Source organism: Bombus terrestris, chromosome 17 (genome assembly GCF_910591885.1).
Source record: "Bombus terrestris chromosome 17, iyBomTerr1.2, whole genome shotgun sequence".
In the NCBI taxonomy this organism is placed as follows: domain Eukaryota; kingdom Metazoa; phylum Arthropoda; class Insecta; order Hymenoptera; family Apidae; genus Bombus; species Bombus terrestris.
This window is the reverse complement of record NC_063285.1, coordinates 10,879,885-10,904,291: the sequence shown is the minus strand read 5'-3', so window position 1 is coordinate 10,904,291 and position 24,407 is coordinate 10,879,885. Positions and strand designations below refer to the sequence as shown.

Here is a 24,407-nt window from a genome sequence, read left to right as displayed (position 1 = left end):
AATTAAAATTTGAAATTACATCAGTTCGCGGGGCGTCGTATTGAAAAGTGGAAGCAGAGCATTATAAGTCATAAATTTGGAAAAGTCAATACACATCGACATGTCATTGCTTCAAAACGGTGAAAATCTTAATTTAAATAGTTTTATATTCATAATTTTAACATATTGTAGACGGATCACGTCCGTGAGAACTCTCGTGTTTATTAATAATGCTTGTGATTGATCACGAAAATTCTTGTTGTCATCCATCGTTGTCATTTAGAGAAAAATAATTTTACTATATCCTTACTATATCCTGAGTATAACTAAGTAATAAAACGATTAGTCCTCAATATGTAAACATGATTTATTGTATTCCCATATAAACAAATGAATACCGAAATAAATTTCAAGAAAATCCAGGTAGTATGCGGGTACTAATGGAACGTGATACGTTTCTGAACCAAGCGCACTCTGATGGTATATTTTTAAATTAAAATTTGAAATTACAGCATTTCGCGCGGTGACATGTTGGAAGAAGGAAGTATCTGCTGAGAGTTTGTCGTAAATGTGGAAAATTCAATATGCAACATCAAGTCATTGCCTTAAAACGGTAAGTATCTTACTTTCTTTTACCTTATATTCGTAATCTATGCCTTGATTATTGCTTCTCTTTGATATAATTTGTCCTTTTTATACATTTATTTTAATATCTTGGTCCATTGTCTTGGTCCATGTTTGTGCAGATAATTGCTTTAATGCAAGGAAAACCTGGACGCATCAAATTCGAAAAGACGGTGATTTACAATCACGGTGATAGCTGTTCATGCAGATATGGTAACACTTAATTTTTTCTAATAAAGGTATTTATAATTTATACGTTTGTTTCTTTTTTTTATTGGGTAATATTTTTTTAGTATTTTATCATTTATTAAGAGTACTAAGGTAAAGATAAGTGTGATTAATCACTTCTTTTTACTTTGGATATATTAAATTATTTTGTTGTTTTAAATTAATAATAAAAAATCATTATACTTTATGATGCTCATTTTACTTTTTTTTAAAATACTTTTAAGCGTTAAATATTTTACATTTCTTTAATACCGTCTAATACCGTCTCATAAAGAATTATAATTTACTTTAAGATTTAATTTGTCTTTTTATTTCAGCTGTTAGAATCCGTTTAGCTTTTCGCGTCGGTTTCCTTAAATTTCCTTTTGATGTATCTTTTGCGCAACGATCGAAGGATCGAACGTTTCGCAAACGCACACGAAAAGGGGAATTTGCTGTAATATTTTTTTATTCAAAATTAGTAAATTTTTGCGTAAAAGGAGGGTGGATGGGATTGTGGATAGGATGGGTCTCCACTCGCAGCAACCTCCACGTGGTGAGACCTGGGCGCTTGGTATTATTTCATATACAATTGCTAATTGTATCATTATACATGATAGAATTATAAATTGTATTATAAATGATATTATGAGCTGATTGGCTGCGATCGCGATTATATTATGAATAGTTAGTGCACTTATCAAGTAGTTTCATTGATTTCTGTATAAGCATAGATTTGATTTGATTTGATTTGATTTGATTTGATAAATAAATGGATTCAAAAATATTAATAGGAAATGAGATAAATAAAGCAGTTTCAATAGAAAGTTCTGTTAAGGAATGAATCTACATATGTATTATGTTTATGGTGAAGGGATATGACGTTTTAGTCAGCTGATGGCGAGAAGTTAGCTGCGGTCATCTGTCAAGACGCCATTGTTATTGTGAAAATTTTCTTGCACCGAGCTACAGTGTTCTTTGTGTTCTCTTGCAGTTCGTGGTTTACAGCGTCGTATTTAATATCGTGATAAATTATACGCATTTATATACCGTTCAATAAATTGAACGGATATAAGACATCGTAATGGGTCTTATTTGCTCTACGGCACAGGTAAAAAGATTAACTTAAATAACATTTGTATCTTTTTTTTCCCGAACGCGTCTGTATAACTTAAATCACTAGTTGTGTATATCTCGCTCAATTTAATCTGATAATTTTGTTAGCTATTTTGTCTTATGAAAATAATGTTTTTCTTCAGCTAGTTAAAATTATACGAGGAAAATTCCATGAATTATCGAAACTTAATTATGATCTTGATTATGTCATTCTACTGTACGTCATATTGATTTTTTTTAAATTCTTAAAAATAATCTGTAAATATTAATTCTCTTAAAATAAAGTCATAATAATGAAATAAAGTCAAAACAACTTTTACGAAATAAGATATAAAAATTACTTGATTTAAAAAAAAATTTATAAATTGTTGTACAAGATAATACCTCAATACTACATAAATACAATTGAGGAATTACAGATGGTAGGGGTGAACTCAACAAAAGTTTATTTTGAGAGAACAGTGTTATAAACTTTTTTCATAAGTACAAACTCAACCAGCAAGGCACAGTGAGGACTATGGAATTTATTTCTATTATTAGAGCTGTGAACGGCCAAAAATGTTCTTTATTTTCAACAAAACCTTGTTTTATATTGAAACAAAAAGGTATCTTGTGAAATGTAGTCAGAAATATATATATAACCTGTATATATATATAACCTGTAACCAATATATATATGTATATTGTTTACCATAGATCAAGTTGATAAAATAACAAAATTTTTCACAAAATGTTGATTTTGTCCTTACCATTTGTAATGCATCAATTGTTTTAGCATAAATAAAAGAAATATAATCTAAATAGAATAAACACATATAAATACTTTTGTATACATCATATTGATTTGAACATCTTGTTATATAGCTTGCTTGCCTTTGTGGAAGCACAGCTTGCAGTTTCTGTTGCTCCCAATGTCCAACATGTCGCAACAGTACAAGTACTCGTATTATGTATGCATTATTATTAATGCTGGGAACAATTGCTGCTTGTATTACATTGGCTCCTGGTTTACAAGATGCACTTAAAAAGGTAACGTTTCAAAATATGAAAATATTGAAATGAATCTCAAATCAAATATATATATAATATCTATATATATATATATAATAAATACAAGAATATACATTGTCTGTATATGTTATGTGTATAGGTTCCATTTTGTACCAATAGTTCAAATTACGTACCATCAAAATTCACCGTTGATTGTGAATCTGCTGTTGGATATTTAGCAGTCTATAGAATATGTTTTATTATAGCCCTTTATTTCTTCCTAATGTCAATTATGATGATAAGAGTAAGAAGTTCTAAAGATCCTCGGGCTCCTATACAAAATGGGTATGATAAAATAATTTAATGTACAATGTACATTATGGACAATTAATTTAACGTGGATTCTATTTTTAGATTCTGGGCCATTAAATATCTTCTAATAATTGGTGGAATAATTGGTGCTTTCTTTATACCTGAAAAATCATTTGGGACAACATGGATGTATTTTGGTATGATAGGAGGCCTTCTTTTTATTATTATACAATTAATTCTGATTGTTGATTTTGCCCATACATGGGCAGATAATTGGGTAGGGAATTATGAAGATACTGAATCAAAAGGATGGTATGTTTAGTTGTTATATTATTACAATTTACCTATTTTGTAATTATTATAAAACAAGCAAATTTCAATTATTAATATAAATTTATATAATTAAATATACAGGTATGCTGCACTTTTGGGAGCAACATTATTTAATTATGCTGTTTCTATTACTGGAATTGTTCTATTGTTTATATACTTTACACATGTAAGTTTTCATATGAAATAATTATAATTTTTATTAATATTTAGCTTTTAAGTTCATTTCTGCTTACTTTTGTTCTCTCCTATAGGCAGATAGTTGTGATTTGAACAAATTTTTCATATCTTTCAACCTGATTTTATGTGTAATTGCTAGTATTATATCAACTCTGTCAACTGTGCAAGAACATAATCCACGATCTGGTCTTCTTCAATCATCTATTGTATCCCTGTATGTTGTTTATTTAACTTGGAGTGGAATTTCAAATAGTCCAGGTATATATTCTGAACATATGAATGTAATATATTAATATTTATTTATAAATTAGTGAAAATTATTTTATATATATACATAGTGAACATTTATTGATATATATTTATGTATGACACTGTCTTTGTGTTATTTACAGATCGTGAGTGCAATCCTGGATTTTTAGGATTAATTTCTGGCAATGATGCTGATGCAAAAAATCGTGTTGCCTTTGATAAGGAAAGCATTATTGGATTAATTATTTGGTTTAGCTGCGTACTGTATAGTTCTTTGCGTACTGCATCTAAATCATCAAAGATTACAATGTCTGAAAACATTTTGGTCCAGGATAATGGAGCTGGTATGTAAATGTAGTTGTATTTCACATAGAATTGGTATACGTTTCTTTCCATTTAAGCTAAATAATAATTAAACATAAGTCTTATTCTCTAGTAAATATACACAAACTCATAGATTTCATATACCATTACTGGTATTGTTTTATGCATGTATAGCAAGACTATGTATTTAAACATACATTAATAACTTGTTAAAGTGTCTTTAACAAATTGTACTTTTTTTATACAGTCAGGAATGCAGGAGACCAAAGTCTTATCAACAATGAAGGTAGGCACACACTATTAAATTAAAATAGAATTCAAATTCAGTGTTTCTATCCCTCCTGTTTTGTTTTATTTAAAAAAAATGTAGCATCACATAATATGCATATAATATATTTTTATGCATTTGCACAAATTTAATTAATTCTCAAGTTCTAGTGCAGATAAATCATGCAATATTTATTTTTTAGAAAAATCAAATTTTGAAGTATAGAATATAATCGTTATTTATTTAGTATTCGTTTAGTAGTAGCGTGTGCCTTCTTTCACTATTTTGCATATTTCCGTTTTTACATTTTTATATTAAATTTTTTGACAAATAGTTGTCATATTTTTAACACAAACATTTTAAGTTATTAATCAAAAATATAATTTTGATGCTACATAAAAATATATCTTTTTCATTATTTTTTGTTTGCTAATCTATATAATGTTGCTTGGGTTAATATTTTCCTTTTTACGTGCACATAGTTTAAAACAAATTTATTATAATGTGCTTGTATGTAGTATTACTTGTGAGCCTAGCATTGTTGTTAATCCTAGCAGGAATATTTCATACATTGATAATTGAACTGTAGATAAATATTGTCTTCTCTTTTATTCCTCTTTTTCCTAATTGTAATTAGATTATACTCCGGTAGAAGGTCGCAATGCTGATTCAGAAACTGGAAATGAAGCTAAAGTTTGGGATAATGAAGAAGATGCTGTAGCTTACAACTGGAGTTTCTTCCATCTCATGTTTGCTCTGGCCACTTTATACGTTATGATGACACTTACTAATTGGTATCAGTAAGTATTTTTTATTTAGTTCAAATAAAATCATGTACATAATCTTATTATTCTATATATATATTATTTTTATTTTATAGACCAAATTCCAATTTGGATACCTTGAACTCTAATACTGCTTCAATGTGGGTAAAAATTATATCTTCCTGGATGTGCTTAACACTGTATATTTGGTCATTGATAGCTCCAGCAGTATTAACAAATCGGGATTTCTCTTAAATACATTATCTTTACATCAAGAGTGGTAATTAGCAGGTATATAAATTTATATAATATAAAATGATTAATATATTAAATCATTCTTAATCTATAAACTTTATCATTATTTGTGTGAGCTTTCATAGACATGTTATATTTATATAATATATATGAAAAGATTACTTATTTAATTAAACTACATAAGGTCTTATGGTATATCTTTCAAAATCTTATTTATTTATTTACAATATTTAGCTCAAAGTATAACAGTTGTGCCATTAATGATGGTAGTATGATCACTAATTAATAATTAACATAAAAAAATATACATTAATAAATAGTTACACATATTCTATTACACAATTTTATTTTTTATTTTTATTATACACAATATATGTTTGTATGAAGGTACGAATAATTTATTATAAAAGCTAGAAATTTATGCTTTTAGATATCTTTTATATTTGACATTGATTACTTTTGTTAATTTTTCTATATATATTGTTTTCTTTAATTTAGTAATTTCTTTTTAATTTCAGTTTTTGCAATGCCTCTGTAATTAAGACTTTGTTGTAAAATTCCCATCTGTAGAGTGATAACATTGTAAGTATCATTTGATATATTATTCTGTTTGATATATTTTTAAGTTAAGTTGTTTTAATATCATTAATATAATACATTCGTACATATTAAGTAGTAGATTTAGTAGAAGTAGTTTATAAGCTTTTTTTAAATGAATGTAGATTTTTATTGCGGGAAACTATATATTTTGAAAAACAATGGGTTTACAGTCAGTTTCATATGATGAAAATATGAATTATTTCTTGTATCTATTTTAAATGTTCAAAATGGAATCATTTGTTCTTGTATAAAAATTAAATTCTAATTAAAATTATTTAAATTAGCAACACAATATTAAAATATATTCAAGTTCTATATATCTATGTGTATTTATTTACGAATTTAATATCGCATTTTACATTTAATAACTTTAATGTGATAATAATTGTATACAAAAATATATCAGGTCTGAAACCGGAATTTGCCTAGATAGATGGCCGGTAAATATGAAACCGGAATTTGCCTATAGATGGCCCTAGCTAATAATGTAGTTATCACTAAACTGCGTCATTGATGCCAAAAGTCTTCGTTGACATCTCACAAACATTTTCGACTCAGAACAATACAAGTTTCATACAGCAGCATAGTTTGTAACAGCGTTGAACATGTCGAATTTTGTGCCTGGAAACTACGATTTGCGGACAGCATTGATTTTCTGTTATCATTTGAAGAAAGCTGCTGCAGAAGCTTACGGTGAGCATGCTCTTGGTAAATCACAGTGCTTTGAGTGGTTTAAAAAATTCAGAAATGGCAATTTTGACGCGAGGAACGAAGACCGTCAAAGACCACCGAAAAAGTTTCGAGACAGCGAATTGCAAGCATCGTTGGATGAGGATGACGCCCAAACGCAACAACAACTCGCTGATCAATTAAACGTGACACGAGAAGCCGTCTCCATACGTTTGAAAGCCATGGGAAAGATCTAGAAGGTGGGAAAATGGGTTCCACATGAATTGAATGAAAGACAGTAGGAAAACCGAAAAACCACTTGCGAAATGTTGCTCGCCAGATACAAAAGAAAGTCATTTCTTCACCGAATTGTGACTGGCGATGAAAAGTGAATATATTTAGCTCCAGGCGAACCACCGACATCGACTACAAGACCAAATCGCTATGGACGGAAGACAATGCTCTGTGTTTGGTGGGATCAGAAGGGTGTGATCTATTATGAGCTGTTAAAACCTGGCGAAACCGTTAATACTGAGCGCTACCGATAATAAATGATCGACTTGAATCAAGCTTTGCGTGAAAAACGACCAGAATATCAAAAAAGGCAACACAAAGTAATTTTGCTTCGTGATAATGCACCATCGCATACAGCAAAACCGGTCAAGGAAACGATCGAAGCGTTCAGTTGGGAAATACTTTCGCACGCGGAGCCAGACTTGGCTCCGTCCGATTACTATTTATTTGCATCGATGGGATACGCACTTTCTGACCAGCACTTCGCTTCTTACGAAAATGTACGAAAATGGCTCGATGACCGGTTTGCCTCAAAAGAGCGACAGTTTTCTTGGTGGCATCCAATTGCCAGACAGGTGGGAAAGATGTATAGCTAGCGATGGGCAATACTTCGAATAAAATATTTTTAATCATTTTCATAAACGTATATTTTCTATACAAAAATTCCGGTTTCATATTTACATACCTGGTATTCTTTTTTAATGATACTCTTTATTCTGAATAAAATAATAAACAAGTCAAACTCAATAATAAATAATTTTATTACCCCTTAATAATTACGTTTTATTAGATGATATGTAAAACTTAATCCAATTATAGCTAAAACAGATATAGCATTATTAAATAAAGGATCATTGCAATAAATATAATTTGTTAATAAAACTTTATTACGTCATTTACAATTTTCACCAATGTGCAGTTCATTCAAAGTACTAATCTATAAATTTAGGATATAAAAACTATACATTTATATACATATGTAGTTTGTATATATGTATAAAGGAAATGTAGAGATAAAAACAAGTAATTATTATCGAATGTTTTTTGGCAAAATCTACGAGAAATTAGTTCAAATTTATATCTAGCAATGTTTAAGTTTAAGAAATATATTCAGAAATAAACGCAGTAAATTTTTTGTTGCTATGATTGTTCTTAAATATTCTTTTGTAATGAAGTAAGTACAATTAAAAAAAACCGCTTTTAAATAAATAACACTACATTAAAATAACCAGTTAGACATTAGTCCGCGTAACATAATATTTATCATTTACAAAGATTTGAAAAATGTACTACTAAAACTACAAAAATACATATTATTTACAAGTACTTATATAAATCAAATATAAGAATATTTATATAAATTATGATTGTTCTTAGCTATCATATACATTGTATACGAGGCAAGCTATAGGATTTCATCTTACTAAAAATGAAATAAAGATCATAGGTACTATTTACAATAGTTTTGATTAAATTGCAATTATTTGGTGAAAAAGTTACTCTTGTTTCAACGATTTTGTCGTTGTTTCTGATAATGAAGATTTTTTCATTAAATAACTTTTAATATTTTGAAATGGCGTATCAACTAATAAAGTGAGAACTATTGATAAAATAAAAATCCATAAAAATTCATTTAGGTCAAACTGTAAAAAATTAAATAAATTATTAATAACCATATTTATGCGTAGGTATACATTTACAACTTACTTGCATGCTGAAGAATGCAAAATGTCCAGCACTTCGAGTTCTTCCAACATTGTAAAAGTATATTGGAAACTGTGTTAAATATATCGCATAACTGAGCCTTGTAGTAATCAGAAATCCCTTCCACGCTAAAAGTCTACTGAACCAATCTATAATTTCAGTTATTACATTCGTATCTATTTGTAATTGTATAACTGTACGAATATCTATTATCTATATTTCATAAGATAGTTTTTACCACTTGTATTCCCAGTATGGTATGTCACAGTTGCCCATGCAAATATGCTACACCAGCCAATGGGAGCAAATGCATTATACATTGCAGCATCTATTGGGTTATATATATAATTTATGGATCCCATACGTGCAGGTCCAAAGAATGCACAACAGCACATGAATGTGCATAAGATCCAACCTGTGTAAAGAACTATCTAAAAAGGATATGGAAATAATTAATGTTACATTAATATCTGTAGATTATATATTATGCTACTTACTTTATTCATCTTGTAATCTCTTGGCAAATATCTTAACAGATAGCCCATAAAAATTCCTATTGTGTAAACTGTCAGTCTATGCGATGGCAAAGTATATGAAAAATCTGCAGTATCGAATAGTTGTTTTATCCTGTAAACATATAAATAGATTAGGAAGAAGAAGTATAGATACAAAGAGTATAGATATTCAAACAGTTAAAATTTCCAAATTCATTAACTTACGAGGTACCAAAGAAGACGTAATTGCTTAATTCTCTGTAATACGTTACAAAATATCGAAGTGCTGTTGAAAATAAAGCACACATAGTAAGAACAATAGTCCCAATCTTTGGCCTTTTATAAAGGAGAAGCACCATTAAAGGTGAAAGAATGAATAGTTGCGTGTCTATGCCTAGATGATGAGTATGAGTAAGACACTAAAATTGAAAAAAGTGCTTCGTAATTAGAAATACTTAATTTGTTAGCATATCTTATCCTATTGTATAATTTTACAAAATTTAATGCGAGACTTATACCATAGATTCGAATCCAAAGTAATTATGAATAAATAGAAAGTTTCTCCACCATGTTCTCTTGCAAATATTTGCATGCTCGGTTATCACCAAATTCCATTGTGGTCCAGAACCAATATAAGGTATTACGTATGTGCATAACAATATCAAGGTTGCTAAAGGTGGCACTATTCTAAGAAGAAAAATTAGTATCCAATTAGTAATAGATGCTGAAATTTGATCTACTGGATTCGATTAATTTATTTTGATCTCTATTCATTTTTTAATGCATTTGAAATTACAATATATAAAAGATAATATAAATCATCTGTATCACCTGATTAGACGAGATATGTATTCATCTTTTATGTCCAAATTGCCAGTTCTTTTTAGTTTCCCAATAAAAGAATATGACGTTAAAAGACCAGAAAGCATTATAAATGGGTCTGTGTAAAGGCTGGCAGCTCTTCCTATGACCGTCCATGGTTTACCAAGATACTGAAAAATATTAAATTATGGATCGCCTTGTTAGAATTAGAAATGGAACCGACGTTTATTATAAAATAATCTTCATAGATGGCGCAATCATACTTCGCTCATTTCCGTTCTGTTTGCGTAAGGATTAAAAAATAGAGCCATGCTTTTATGAGCTAAAAGCAGCATTAGAGCATTTATAGCTCGTACACCATGAAGTGTAGCTATGTCATTTTGCCTTCGTTCTAACGATATAAGCTTCTTAAAGTTACGTTTCAAAGAAAACGATAGAAGTAATTCGCTTGCTGGTATTTTGTAATGATCGTAAAGAGCTGCTACAATTGTTAAGACAGATATAGCTACGAAGATTAAGCTGAAAAAGATATCAGTTACCATTTTATTCTCTATTCAAGATTCAGGATACTGTGTATCATGAAAATTATTTTCCACGATCTCTACTTATTTATAACAAACAGTTTTTCAGATATTTTTACCTAACAAATATAGTTTCGTTCGGTACAGGTTCTTTCGTTTTTACTTGACACATTTCTTTGTTCACCTTCACCGTAACTTTTACGCCAGTTTGCGAGGTGTATCTAGTAAGGATCTCGCGAATAGACGTCTCGACATCTTTGAAACTGCACGATGCTGGAGTACAGACTGCCCAATTTACGATATTAAATCGAGGTACTCGATGGCCAGGCTAAAACCAGAAAAATAAATTATTAACCAGAGCGTAATTATCTCTTATAGCTTTTGAGAATTTTAGTGAATTTCTAATAACAGAAGCAGGAACAAAAGTGAAAGATTGGGATTAATATCTCTTGGCAAAATATTATCAACTAAAAGTGTAATAGAAATAGAAATTATTATACGTAGTAAAAATGCATAAATAAAATGATTTCATACAGAGAAATATAGAAAGAATTATAATAATTAGACGTATAGAGAATTTTTTTAGATTGGACGTTTCATCATTGGTAAGCGTCGATGATTTTTTAACATTAAACGGTTAAATGTTGTTAGAGATTTAATGAAAACTTTGTACAAAGATATCGGAGTACATAACAGTCAAAATACCGTACTTTGGTATTTTCGTCACATTCTTCAATACACGGTGTAATTCCAATGCGAAACGTGTTACAATCAACGACACGAAACGCTTTCTCGAATTACGTTACGTTATCTAAAAGTATTGTATTGATTGTTAAACTAGTAGAAGTTGTCGCAATGAAAGTAGACGTGGTCTATTATGAAATTCTGACATAATATCTTTGCAAATTGTATCACGATTCTAACTATTTGACTAATAGCTTTATATAGACACGGAAATATTTCATTTTCGGTGTTTAAACGTTAAACATCGCACGAGCAAAATTATTCTTCAGAATAGAATCTAATTTTGTATTTGCTGGTAACCGGGATACGTTTCATAAAAAATCATGAGAAACCTGAGAAACTCTGCAAGGATATTCAAGTTGCGTGAAAGTAAACCTGCACGGAACCGTACGAAATTGATAGAAGATACGAAGGATTCGATGACGAAATTAGCTGCAGCAGGACTGAGATTGGCAACGAAGAAGGTGCGAATGCAGAGGAAGAAAAGACGAGCTTGCATGGGATTTACGTCTGATTTACGTAAGCGAGATATATTTAACTGTATTGGTTTTAATGGTTCCGGACAAGATTGTAAATTGGAAATATGTTTTGTATATATCGACGAACGTATGTACGGATGGATGATGAAATAAACGAATAATTGGTTTTGTTCGCCAACGGCCTCGGCCATGCAGGAACTACCAAACACCGAAGTCAAACAGCGTTGGACACGGTTAACTCAAAACGGATGATCGTGTGCTGTTGGCGTAAAAAAGGGAGAGAAAGAGACCGGGAGGAAAAATTGTAATCTGTTTGTGGCAATATCGGCAAAGCCCCGAACGTTGTAAAACAAAAATAGGAAGTCTAACGGGAAATTGAAATCCTGTTAATACACGGATATCGTCGTTAAGCGATTAATGGATCGGGAATAGGAATTTTGTTTGCTTCGTCGCTACAGCGTGTCAGGTTATCCAGCGCAAATGCCATACTTTAGAAAAAGGTTGCATGTTATAATTGAAAATATTTTTCCTGTCCTTTGTCTGTTTCGATGTTATTGCGACGTAGCTTTAAATTGGCGAAGCATTCAGCCGCAAGCAGGAGCACGCAAGATCAGTAGATCGCAAACTGTTTATACAAACTCGTATTTTTATTTCTGTATCGCGTTTGTCTCGATTGTATCTCACGAACGGAGACGGAACACGTGCTGGCACGAACCTTTCTCATTGCTTTTACGCGTACAATCAGTCCCTTAAGCTCTTCCTCTCTTTTGTCCGTTTCAAGAAAGTTGAAACTGTGTTAAAAAGAGCAGCATTTTTCTCATAAGAAGAATAAATATATCGGGACAGTAAATTAGGAGGCAGAGGTAGAGGAGTTGATGGTAAACGATACGAAGGATATATACATATGTACACGAAGTGATGTAGTACACGTAAAAAGGTAAGCAACATTTTGAAACTTGAAAAAGTTGCTTCCTTGAGAATCTTGGCTTTGATACGTATTCATTGTTTGTTTCTATGGCCAGTTTTCAATTGCAGGCACACGGTTTCCTATTAGCGATTGTCTGCACGCTTCGAGGTGGCAGGTGTCTCGCTTAATATTCATAATACATTGCTGTTTTCGCCGCAGCTACGGATCAAATAAATTCCTTTCGTCTTATCCTCTGACAGATATCTCCTGTCGCGTCTCAATTTACACAGATGTCTACGTACGGTCTGCCGAATCGATTATGCATTCGTCCGTAATAACGCGTTAACATTCTACGAGTATTTTCACGGTGCAAATTCTCAGACGTCAGATTTCTTCTTGATAATTCGAGTCTAAATTTAATCGGCGAAAATTTACCCACTCGTCGCTCTTCTCGAGGTCTCTTCTTTAGAGATTCTCCTGCAACTTTGTACATGTAACGCGAATTACAAGGAATAGACGAATAAGATGAATTGTGAAATGAAAGATGTAATGTATTTTGTACAACTTGTACGATTGTTTCGTAGCATGAGATTTATTTGGAAGAGCGTTTTGGGACCGACTGATTATGACAATGATACCTTATTGGTAACGTTATCCGTGATGATAATAACCAGGTATTTCCGATATTTAATTTAACAAACTTTAGTTTGGACAAAGTCGAGCGGCGTATTATATGCCTTCGTACGAAACAACATAATATAATAATAATACAAAGAAACAAATTTGATATATTTTCAACTATGGCAATGCCCTTTGAGGCGCCGCGTAAAATCGTAAAAGGAATAAAATATGCAAGAATTTTCGTGGTCGGTCGAAGAAACAAATTTCGCAGATGCTACATGAAGTATGTTAATGGGAAGTATAAATCAGTCGTTCTTAAACGACAATTAAACCGATTTCCTCCGACGTTTTTATCCTTGAATGTAAAAGCCACGATATTCGATCGAAGCGTTAACATCAGCGCGAAGAAACATCGCTTCTGCGGTTTCGAAGAGACGGCAACCACACGTACACGTAAGTACTTACATCGGTGATGTTGCTTCTGAAAGCATAATGGGAATGCACCAACCGATGAAGATGCTTCAGATCTAGACGAGACTCGTCGACGGCCAGCTGAAGGTACGCCAAGCAATATTGCCCTTGAATTCCGTCGCTTCCTTCGATTCCAACGCACTCGTCGAAGTCGCCAAACTGATTTATATTTCCGTTTAACAGGCCAGACGGTATTTTCGCCGTTGCGTCGTACACTTTAAAGAGTAATAAGAGAATTATTGGAAACGACGATCACAGGGAGGAAACCACGACGAATACATATTTCTCGTTCTCTTCTTTGTTTCTCTTCGCTTTGATGTCGCCTCGTGACCGACGAGGAATATTTCAAAATCAGCCGAACCTTACAGCTGCGGACAATGGCTCCTTCGCGTGATTTGCGAGCATATTTGGCAACTTTAATAAAAATGCTGTAAGACACGATGTACCGGCTACCGTCGATGTTCGATGATAAGAAGAGTGTTTGAATATTTTTAAAATTGAGATTGCGGAACGTGGACGAGAAGATTTATTGAAATTCAATCGTCTCATGAATAATGCGGTTCCTCCGAGAATGATGTAACGAAGTAATAAAGCTGCAAAGAAGATACGCTTACCCGTGTTTAATGGATATTTAAATTATTTAAATTATTCAGGGTGTGGCAGTAAAGTATAGAAGCGAAAGTACAGTTTGAAAAATAATTGCGATATCTTTCGTTGAGAAAGTCTGCCACGGTAGAGATTCTTCGGAATAAAATGGATATTCCCGATAGGCGAAATTATTATTATTATTATTAACGTAATTCTGTGCCGCGATTATACTTACTTTTGAGAGCCCACAAAGTGAATTTGGCGAGCTCCCGATGAAAAATGTCAGCGTGCCTTTTGCATTCTCCACTTACTCGTCCAACACTGGGGTCGAAAGCTGGAAGAACTTGTAACAATCTCCTTGCCTCTCGATCAATTTCTTCGGGAAAATCGTCTAAACAAGAAACGCGAATACCTGTGATTAGTACGTGTTTTAAGGATTTGATCGCGAGTTAGATCATTCGATGTATACTTTGAACGAATCGTAGAGAACGTTACGCGTTACTCTGCTCTGGCAATACGACGATACATCAATACATCCAACAATACATCGTATTCGCGCTATCTTTGCCGACAACGTCATATCGAAATTTATCTCGCCTTAACGATCTCAGAAAATTCAGTAGAACGTGGGTGGCCGATGACCATCGTGACAGCCAATGTGTAAATTAATGAAAAAAAAAAAAAATTGGCTAAACACGAGAAAGAGAGCAAGTCCAAGTTCGATCAAGAGGTCTATCACGATTCTTCGACAGGCGAAATCAAGATCGAGACAAGGTTGATTCAAGAAAGACTTTCACTTCGTTCAGTGGTCTCGAGGATACAGCTGGTATCGCGATGAAGTAACACGCGTGTAAGTACGTGTTTGGCGTGCAAAAGGAGATTACAACGCGAAAATAAATGCCAGTACCAGCCGATGGAGCTTCTGTCATTGTTATGCTGACGCTCGCGTTCGGGTACTGTTTCTACAAACGTGATTTTTTCTACGAACTTGATCAATGGCTATAGTGCCCACGCTAGGCTATCACGGAAGACGTTCTAGGACTTCGGAGAAGGTCAAAGTACCGTTTATGGTAGCTCGAATAGTTTCGTCCAGGGATATATAAAAAAAGAAGAAAAGGATATGATTCGTGGACATAAAGACACGCGTCTTGTATCTTGGACCGGTCGTCGTCATTTGCATATTCCCTTGACTGATGGTCAGTTACTTTGTTTCTTCTCGGGATTGCCAGATTTCGTCCCTTTTCCTTTCTTTTATTATTTCGGCCGTAAGTCGCATCGACGCCTGAGTCATTAGCGACAATGCCGCCTTGTTGTCCTTAAGTTAGATTTAGCGGTGGAACTGGATTTCTTTGAGGTAAATTGCAGTCTTTGCCCATGTTTGGTAGATATCGTCTGGTCGCTAGATGTAAGTTGGAGGTTCTGTCTTTTTTCAGATGTCTAGAGGATTAGGACCTCGAAATCCGCCGAAGGATCTAGAGGCTCTCTTCCTCCGCAAGATCGAGCAGCTTCTGAGAGGGTCGCGAACAACTCCGCGAGGGGCAGTTCGGATTGGTCGCCAGGAGGAATCGGTACTTCGTCATGGTAAACTGCCAATTAGAGTTATGTTTCTTGGGCTCGATGGTCATCGTCGTTCATTTACTCTCTTACTTACTTTCTCGTTACTCTCTTAAACCGGAAACTGATAAGAGCGATCGCCAACAGTCTCTAAAGGTGTATGCGACCTAAAGTCTAAAGTAGGAAACAAATTTATCCTCTTTTCGACTTGCGTTCACTCGCAAGATTATTTCCTTCTTGGTTGTGTCATTCGTTTTATTATAAAACAGTCTCATATGCGATGCAAAAGGCATAATTGGGAATAAAGAAGTTGGCGACCCGGTACTAATAAACTTTTTGTCACCTTGAATATTAAATCGAGCTTGATATGAAGCGATTTCGACATTGATTTGAATCTTGATGCGATGTAAATGAAAGCAGCTGCAGTAATGAATGTGAAATCACGTATGTAATTGTTGGAACATAACGCGCGCCATACATACGTACGATTGTTGGAATGCACAATAATATGATCGTTTAAGCATTCAACGTCAGCGATACTCCTATCGAACTAATTTAACTGTAAAAGCTTTCGTCGAAGAAAATCGCGTATATGTTACGACGAGTGAAATTTCAGTCCAATAAATCACAGCACGACGATATTAGAACAAAAGTCCCATGGTCCTCGGCAGTTAATGACGTCCGTTGCAGATGCCACGTGCGAGATTAATCTTCGTCGAAAGCCGATAACTCTGCGAATGCATTAATTCTTTCGAGCTTGTTCTCGATTATCCTAATTCCGGTTACCTCGATCGATTGGACAGGTTGCCTGTACGGATAACACAGCGAAATTGCGAGAAACTCGTTTTGCTGTCGTCCACGGCATGCGTGTATGATAAAAATAGACAAAAATCATAGAACAGGTGAGAACAGGCTGTTTTATCGATTATCTGGATATTTCGTGGTGTCGTATTATCTGTGAACTCGAGGGGTTTCGCATACCGCGTATTTTTTTACGTTTTTGTAGCTGCAACGTGACGCCGCGAAACACGTTTGGCAAACCTATCATCGATTGAGACACGTATCAACCTGTACCCGTGAGCTAATTATTAGGCCACTCTTTTGCAAATCTATTACATACATTTACATACATAGTTGCATGCAAATAAATCGTGAGTGAAAGTCACAGCAGTTTTCGTAACAGTCTGTTAATGTTCATTCGAAGTCTCGATATAATCGCATCAGCAGAGGAGGATGAACTCGATTTCCTCCATCTTTGTCGCAATGAAAGGCCAGGCGTTGCAACAATGGTCGACGAACTGCAAATAGAACCGGATATCGATACCCTGCCCGCGACAGTTTCGAAACGTCAAGCACAGGGTGGTCCATAAGTCGCTTTCCCATTTTAAAAATTGCACGACGCGTATGTCTAAATCTTTGTGTTGCTAGAAAAAAAAAAAAAGTTTTTGCATTTTTAAATTTGTAGTGGGAACACGACGAAGCAACTCTATTGTTCCGACGCAGCGCCTTTTAATGTTTCTCCATTCTCCAGCCCATTTTCTCCAAGTTCGTAAAAATCGCAATCCGAGTGCTGTTTCAAGGCCGCCAGTCCGACGTAAGACTACGTATAATAAAAAGACGTTATACAACTTTCGAGCGAAGAAATTATTTGTAGGTCACCCCGTATATGCTTGCGTCTATCAATTACCTTCGATCGATCTTAATCAGCGTCGTATTATTAGGTTTGCGCAAGCAAATAGTTGATGCTATCGCTTACAAGCTCGTTCCGAAAGAAATCGCGTTAATCTTATCATAGACGAAGTCTTATCTGATATTTTATCTTGTACTGGTAAATCGATTAATTCGAATGAACGTGATTAAATGTCCTGTTAATCGCATATGATGTACATATACGCAGGGCAGAAGCACGATGACTCGACTTTTCCGATATTTTATTAGGCACTAACGTAGTTGAATATACGTAAGCCTTGGAAATTTACAACCAAGAATATTACGTAATTTTGCAGAAACTGTAACTAGTTTGTTAAAATTATTCGAGGGTCTAATGAAACGCACGAGTCGAAGATAACTGGAAGGATGAAACGAAGATAATTTCAAAAGCAAAGAAATAGACAGATTTATACGACTTATTAGATAGATAGATTATATTGGACATGGTCTCGGAGCAGATTCTTCTACGATGATTCCTATATCTTCGCCTCATGATCTTAATTGGTAAAGTTGGCGTTAAAAAGCAAACGAAAGCATCGTTGCTCCTGTGAACGATAATTCACTGTTGGTTCTCTATTTATTAAGTGTACACGAAAATAATGGTCGTGAATTGACGAGTATCGCCTCAAAGTTAGCGGCTATTATTTTCGCCTGACACCTAATACATTCGTTGTTCAAACGTAGTTCCGATTGCTCAGTGAGCAAACTCGAGTATTGGCAAACTCGACCAAGTTGCACAATGAGAGAAGCTGGCTGTTCGGTGTTTCTTCGGTATTTATCGCACTTGTTGATGCGTTTGAATATTGAACAGCGTTACAAATACACCGGTCGAAACGATTAAATGAAACGGCTGGTTCGCATCGTGGTTTTAGTATTCGCTAGAGGCTTTATTGACCGGGAATTTCTAAGTGCGCAACATGTACACTAAACGCGTTCAAACGCGTTTTATCTATGTTAGACTTTAACCTATGCAAAGCATCGGTATACAAGTACACGCGTTAGGTCGCCATAAATTTCCAGATCGTGAGATTGGTTACGTTCCAGTCGTTTCTTGCCAAGGAACAAGGTTTTCTTTCTTTTCTTTTCTTTCCTTTATCGTTATGTGTAAATAGCCATTCCGGTTGAATTTTCAAATTTGTATACGAATCTTATCAAAAGTGTGCATTTCGTATAATACTGAAGAACGATCGTTCAAAAATGATTTTTACAACCCTACAAAGAGTTATCGAAATCGTTGAAGGGCTTAAGATATCGATAATCGCAGTCCTCCGCTCGTAACATCTTCCAGGCTCGCGAAACTAAAGCCGGAGGTCCACCGACGAGCTAAAGTCGAATTTACGCTGTTTCACTTTGACGGATAAACGCTGCTCCCATCCTTGCTGTTAACTACGGATGTTGTAAATTTGGTTCAAGCCAATCCAAGAGCTTTTGCTTCGACGCGTTTGCACGAAACGGTCTCCACCGGTGAGCTAAGGTGGTCGGGTCGCTTAAGAGATCCTTCTGTGCAAATACATGGAACCTTGTTTCCAGATTCAGCTGCCTCGAAAGCTCGTTAAACCTCTGGCTTTGGCCAAAGATCCGCCGAAACCGCACGTACCATTGATTGAGATATCTACTGTACCGTGGTATTTTAATACGCCTTTGATTTCCTTTACGTAAGGTTTCCTTTTGTATAATATTATGCAATTCTTTCCGCGTGGAATATTTTTAAACAGCCTGTCCGAAACGCTCGTTGCAAATAATATAAACTTGCTATTCGTAGTACATCGCTGACGGAATCTGTATATCGACGGAGACCTGTTAAACCTGTTAAGGTAACGTGTCGAAATAGCACGCGCCTGTAAATCTAGGAATGAACGAGGAAGTGGAACAGCTTGTGGACATTTCATTCGCGATTTTAGATCGAGAAATTTATATCCAAGTACGAGGAACGAAGGTCAAGAATATTCGTATCAATTCATTTACGTATACAATTTAGCTACACAGGATGAAATTTCTCTGATAAATTACGACAAACGAAGATTAAGAGGTACGTTCTAAGATCAAGTTCAAACGTCGACTCTGAACGTTAAATGCGACAGACGTCAAGCTTGGTAATCGCAGGAGTAGACTCATGGTCTACTTCCAAATCGATGAGAAACGTAACTGGAAGTGCGATCTAACCCGAAGGAGGATTACAAAGAATAAATGAAGTGAATAATAGACGAAGATCGCACGGGCAAACTATGATAAATTCACCAACATATATCGCTGACTGCTTAACTTTAATTTACTCGATTCGTCGACTGAACGACAAAATACTCCTTTCTTAAAAAGAAGGCGATATAATGTAAAAGGAAAATAAGTATCGCAGCGATGCACTCGCCGCGGGACAGTGTGGCAGCGAGACCGCGAGACAGCGAGGCAGCGGGAGAGACGCTGAACTAAAACCACGTTAACGCACCGCTCGGGTCAGCTAAGCTACATCGATCTTCTTTCTAAGATTGCTGATGGATGTGAAAAAATGTCGATACTCTTTTAATAGTATTTTACTCTTATGACAAATCGTATCTGCCCGATCGCTGTCGAGCGCCGACGATTGAAAACGTCAAGGTCACTCGAGCAATAACTTAAAAGTTGAATGACTGCTTAACCGAGATGTACTTGCGTCTTAAAATTGTTACAGTGGCTCGTGAAAGCATGGAACTGCTAGCTGGAGCCAAACCATGGTGTTATATAAGATCACCATAGATGTCATTCGACCGGGTACCGAATTACCGGAATAAGAAGAGATATAATATCTTCCATGTTTTTATCATATCGTTGCGAGGTGGCTTTAGTCGAACTACGACCGATCGACAATTTTTAACTAAACTACAGAAATATGTAAGGTGCGATTAGGAGCAAGGAATGACTGGACTCTACAGCGTCTTGTTGCTTTGCCCGTTTCTCGTTCTGTCCCCTGATGCGCGCACGTCAGAGCGGCATGAGTCGGATAACGCGGATCGATTCTCGGAAAGTCACCTGTTCTTATTGTATTTTTAACACCAACGTTACCGGGCCCGTCGTTATTTCTTTCGTTCGTCTAACTTTATGTAAATCTTTATATTAACAAAAATCGGGAAATTGATCAATCAGATAACGAGTGGCTTGGCTGATAGAGGTATAATAAAATGTAGGAAAAGTTGGTGGTTAAATACGTGTCCGTTCAGCGTCGCGTCTAATGTCTGAAAACGAAATAAATTCACACGTTAGGTTTTTATCTCGCGTTTAATCGACACTCTGTGCCCTACTGTCCTGTTCACCCGTGATACCACGGAAACGTACAATGAGTACGATCAGAATTCAACTACTTCGAACTGGATCGAACGCGTAGCATACATTTTTACAACGTCCGCGATTATGCCATCGCGACGAGGCAGGCGTGGACTTGGCTTGCAACGATTACGCGTCCGAACGACAAGTTTCGTTTTTGCCTTCTTTTTCGGGACCTGGTAACATGTAGCTACGCTGTGCAATACTCGGTGAAATTGAGCGTATATAGCAGACGAGAAATTCTAGTATGCTAGATGTGGCGAAATATAGAAAGTAATTCACCAATAAGATAGTAATCTATATTTTCCTGTTAGTTGCAGTTTTTCCACTGCAAACATAGAAGCGCGAGCGATCTTCTGTATTCGTATTTCTAGTTGCCATTTTTCCTATTATTATTTACTTTCTTTAAAGTTGTAGCGATTAGTATGGCCATTAGCGAATATTTTTACATTCGGTGGCTTATCGAACTCCGTTCGACGTCTCAACTCCTTTGCCACGGTTGATGGTCTTTCGTCGGACCAGGACCGACGCTGCGTTACGTTTTTCCCTTCTTTCGCTCTGCCTAGCACGCTCTGTGATTACGCGGCTGATCGACGTTACGTTTAACAGGAGGATCGTCTTCGGTCGAAAAAAGATATTTTTGTGGCAGGGCATCCAGGCCACGACAATCTCCGTGTCTCGATCTCTTCGCTTTAGCAAGCGAGAAGAACTCGCGCGTATTCACGCACTTGTACATTTTCCTTTCTTTCTTTCTCCTTTCTTCGAACCCGAGACACATGTGTCGACGCCAGGGGAATGAATTTGGGTGGCCGAAAGAAAAGACAAGGTTAAACGTGATGCACTTTTTACGTGTTCAGGTTCATTGTAAGGACGTGCACGCGGTACAATGGGTAGGGAAATCGTGAGAGGTATACTGGCACTGTGTATGGATGAAAATCGGACTTTAGTAGCGCGCATTTCGAAATATCGAAAGTAGTTTTGCTTTTTTCTGTCATCTGTTCGATCAACGGTCGAGTTTATTTCGCTCGTGCTATCAAACGAAATAACAGCTCTTTTTGCCATGGTATTTCAATAAGTAGACTGCATTTTTATGCTTTTATTTAAACGTCGTCGTAGGATCTATGATATAGATTGCTTTTTTTACGTACTCGTAAGTTGCTAATTTATACGACAGTAATGTACGATGATATTTTAATTATGGCAATAATAATACATATTAGAATATTAACCTAATATGCTCCTATTTACGATAGCGTCGAATTATATTACGAAATATGGAAATAAAAACTCATCCGAGAAGCGTAATTATGAAAATGTGAAAAGTAAGCCCAAGTAGAACAGGTGAAATTATAGAGTCGTTGGATTAGGCGAATCGACATCGTAAAAAGGCTGTGAGCGATGTCTTTTTCGGGACTGCGAGAGCGGAAACGAATATATGCGGAAAAAGTATGGATACAACTAAGTTATAAATATACGAAGGAGGAAAGGTACATAGAAATTGACGAGAAACGTCGAAAGGAAAAGAATCTAAAGAAATTCGGAGCCTCGTAAAATGATTAGATTAAAATGAATTAATAAAAATTTCCGTTTCAGAATCTGCCCGTTCGTATTAATTATTTTAATATAGTTACGAAATATACTAATTTACGTTTGGACTATATATATTTCGAAGGCCTAAACGATATCTATGACCCGCATTAGCCAACGATCGAAAAATACGTGATCGTTGACGTGATCGACCTTCGATGTAACGAATGAGTTTCAGAGACACACGAATAGCATAATCGACGGTAACTATTGTAGAACAGGCATGGTGTTTCGGTATCGAATTATTTCTAACGCTTAAAGTATCGTGTTTGAGGCAATTGACCTATAAATCATTCTTCAACAATCGGGAAAAAATAATTATCTTTGCCGAATTAACACGTTCTTAATCGCAAGTAGTCCATTTATAAAAATTATTCAATTCTTCGTTTAACGTAATTACACGTAATTACGAACATTTTCCCAGCAGCAGATGCAATACAAATAAGCATAAATAATTGGAGAAGTAAGGAAAAGACGAAAACGTAGAAATCGAACAATGGCTCTCGTCGGAATGATACGGATTTACGAACGAACCTTCGGACTGACGATTTTTAAAAGAAAACGCTTATCCGCCTGATCGTGATTTACAATAGTCGGTCGAAAAATAAGGAGAATTGCATTAGTGGCAACCTAAACGAATGGAAATCGAACGATTCTTGGAATCGTTAGGTTGCACGACGTGGTTAAACGATTGCAAAATTACACGAATCACGCGTGCTCTAATGGATGTGTACACCTGGTCGACGGATGCTCGCATCCGAAGAGTCGCGCTTGCCTAAAACTGTCCGTGTCCTATCAGCGGCCACTAATCGCCGGTTGGTCGAAAAGCAAGCAACCGCAACGCGAAACTCGATATTGACGACTTTAATTCAAAACGTCAATACCTCTTTTTATCAATTTAACAATTACGTCATACGTGTACGTAGCCGCCTCGTACGTGCATAACAAAATCGTGTTATCGTCTTGGAGTTGTGATACACAAAAATGACAAAAGTAACAAATATAACAAATATACGCGTCAGTTTAGTCGATTCGAACTTCGGCTCGCGACCATGATACGTACGACTCTTGACCACGGGGTTGGGCAATTTCGTAGGAGACGGCGGACATTTGACTGTTAATTATCTTGGCGAAAGAACTCACTGTAAAAGGGATTAGCGCGGACATCCAACTCCTTCGCCCGCCATGTGGCCTCTGTCTCGGTCGTGCGGTTCCTCCAGTTGTCAATTACCTCGACCAGCGTGAAATTATTGGCCGATGTGCTCTCGTTGCGCGACAGCACTCGGAGGATCTCCTCTTCTTCCAGGGTGTTGAGGCTGCTGGACGTCAACACGTCCACCGATTTCCCGGCGTACGACAGCTTCATCACTAAAAGAATCGTCCATGCTCTGGCGAATGTTCTCATTTTTACAGAAAAACGAAACGGCCAGGATTCGAATCGACGTCAATTTCTCCGAATTATCCGATTTCGTTTGGGGTATCTCGTCGACGATCACTCTGTAACTCTACGCGGTTTCCTCGACCCTGTTCGACATAGATTTCCAAGGCTCTAGAGGAACGAGACGGTGAAACGGAAGAATTGCTCGAACGTGGCTGATGCTCGCGCGCGAACGGGCTGTGTTTCGCGGGATAAACGCGAAGCGAACGAAAGAGAATTTGCAAAAGTGCGCCACCGAATGTTTCACGGACTTCTGTATTGCTTGGACGTCCGAAGGCGAGCTTTATGAGTGATCGTGAGACGACGGAGTTA

The 24,407-nt window shown here is 35.6% G+C and overlaps 2 protein-coding genes and 1 long non-coding RNA gene across 7 annotated transcripts; 2 read left to right on the top strand and 1 right to left on the bottom strand.

Annotated features, from left to right (window-relative positions):
* The first annotated feature begins 1,342 nt into the window (after positions 1 to 1,342).
* On the top strand, positions 1,343 to 8,964 carry LOC100646928 (serine incorporator 1). 5 transcript variants are annotated; one of them, XR_001099462.3, is made up of 12 exons: positions 1,711 to 1,921; positions 2,791 to 2,955; positions 3,077 to 3,261; positions 3,331 to 3,540; positions 3,643 to 3,727; positions 3,813 to 3,996; positions 4,131 to 4,331; positions 4,559 to 4,597; positions 5,217 to 5,379; positions 5,460 to 5,634; positions 6,117 to 6,180; positions 8,850 to 8,964. XR_001099462.3 is itself a non-coding variant. In XM_012318103.2 (11 exons), the coding sequence occupies exons 1-10, from the start codon at positions 1,895 to 1,897 to the stop codon at positions 5,596 to 5,598; spliced, it is 1,398 nt and encodes a 465-aa protein (XP_012173493.1). In that variant the 5' UTR covers positions 1,343 to 1,894; the 3' UTR covers positions 5,599 to 5,634; positions 6,117 to 6,615. The 5 variants fall into 5 exon arrangements, 4 of the variants coding, with proteins under 4 accessions (XP_012173493.1, XP_012173494.1, XP_003401989.1 ...); XM_012318103.2 differs by lacking the exon at positions 8,850 to 8,964 and having other exon boundaries at positions 1,343 to 1,921; positions 6,117 to 6,615; XM_003401941.3 differs by lacking the exon at positions 8,850 to 8,964 and having other exon boundaries at positions 1,712 to 1,921; positions 5,232 to 5,379; positions 6,117 to 6,615.
* On the bottom strand, positions 8,028 to 24,407 carry LOC100646807 (nose resistant to fluoxetine protein 6). Its single transcript, XM_020867448.2, has 12 exons — positions 23,801 to 24,407; positions 14,748 to 14,903; positions 13,919 to 14,139; positions 10,822 to 11,030; positions 10,445 to 10,700; positions 10,191 to 10,351; positions 9,878 to 10,046; positions 9,585 to 9,778; positions 9,363 to 9,492; positions 9,104 to 9,296; positions 8,869 to 9,014; positions 8,028 to 8,804 (listed from the first exon to the last, which is right to left on the bottom strand). Exons 1-12 carry the CDS (start codon positions 24,060 to 24,062, stop codon positions 8,658 to 8,660), a joined length of 2,244 nt encoding a protein of 747 aa, XP_020723107.1. The 5' UTR covers positions 24,063 to 24,407; the 3' UTR covers positions 8,028 to 8,657.
* Positions 13,877 to 14,537, top strand: LOC125386810. The gene is made up of 2 exons (XR_007227248.1): positions 13,877 to 14,011; positions 14,108 to 14,537. It is a non-coding gene; the product is annotated as an uncharacterized LOC125386810 (long non-coding RNA).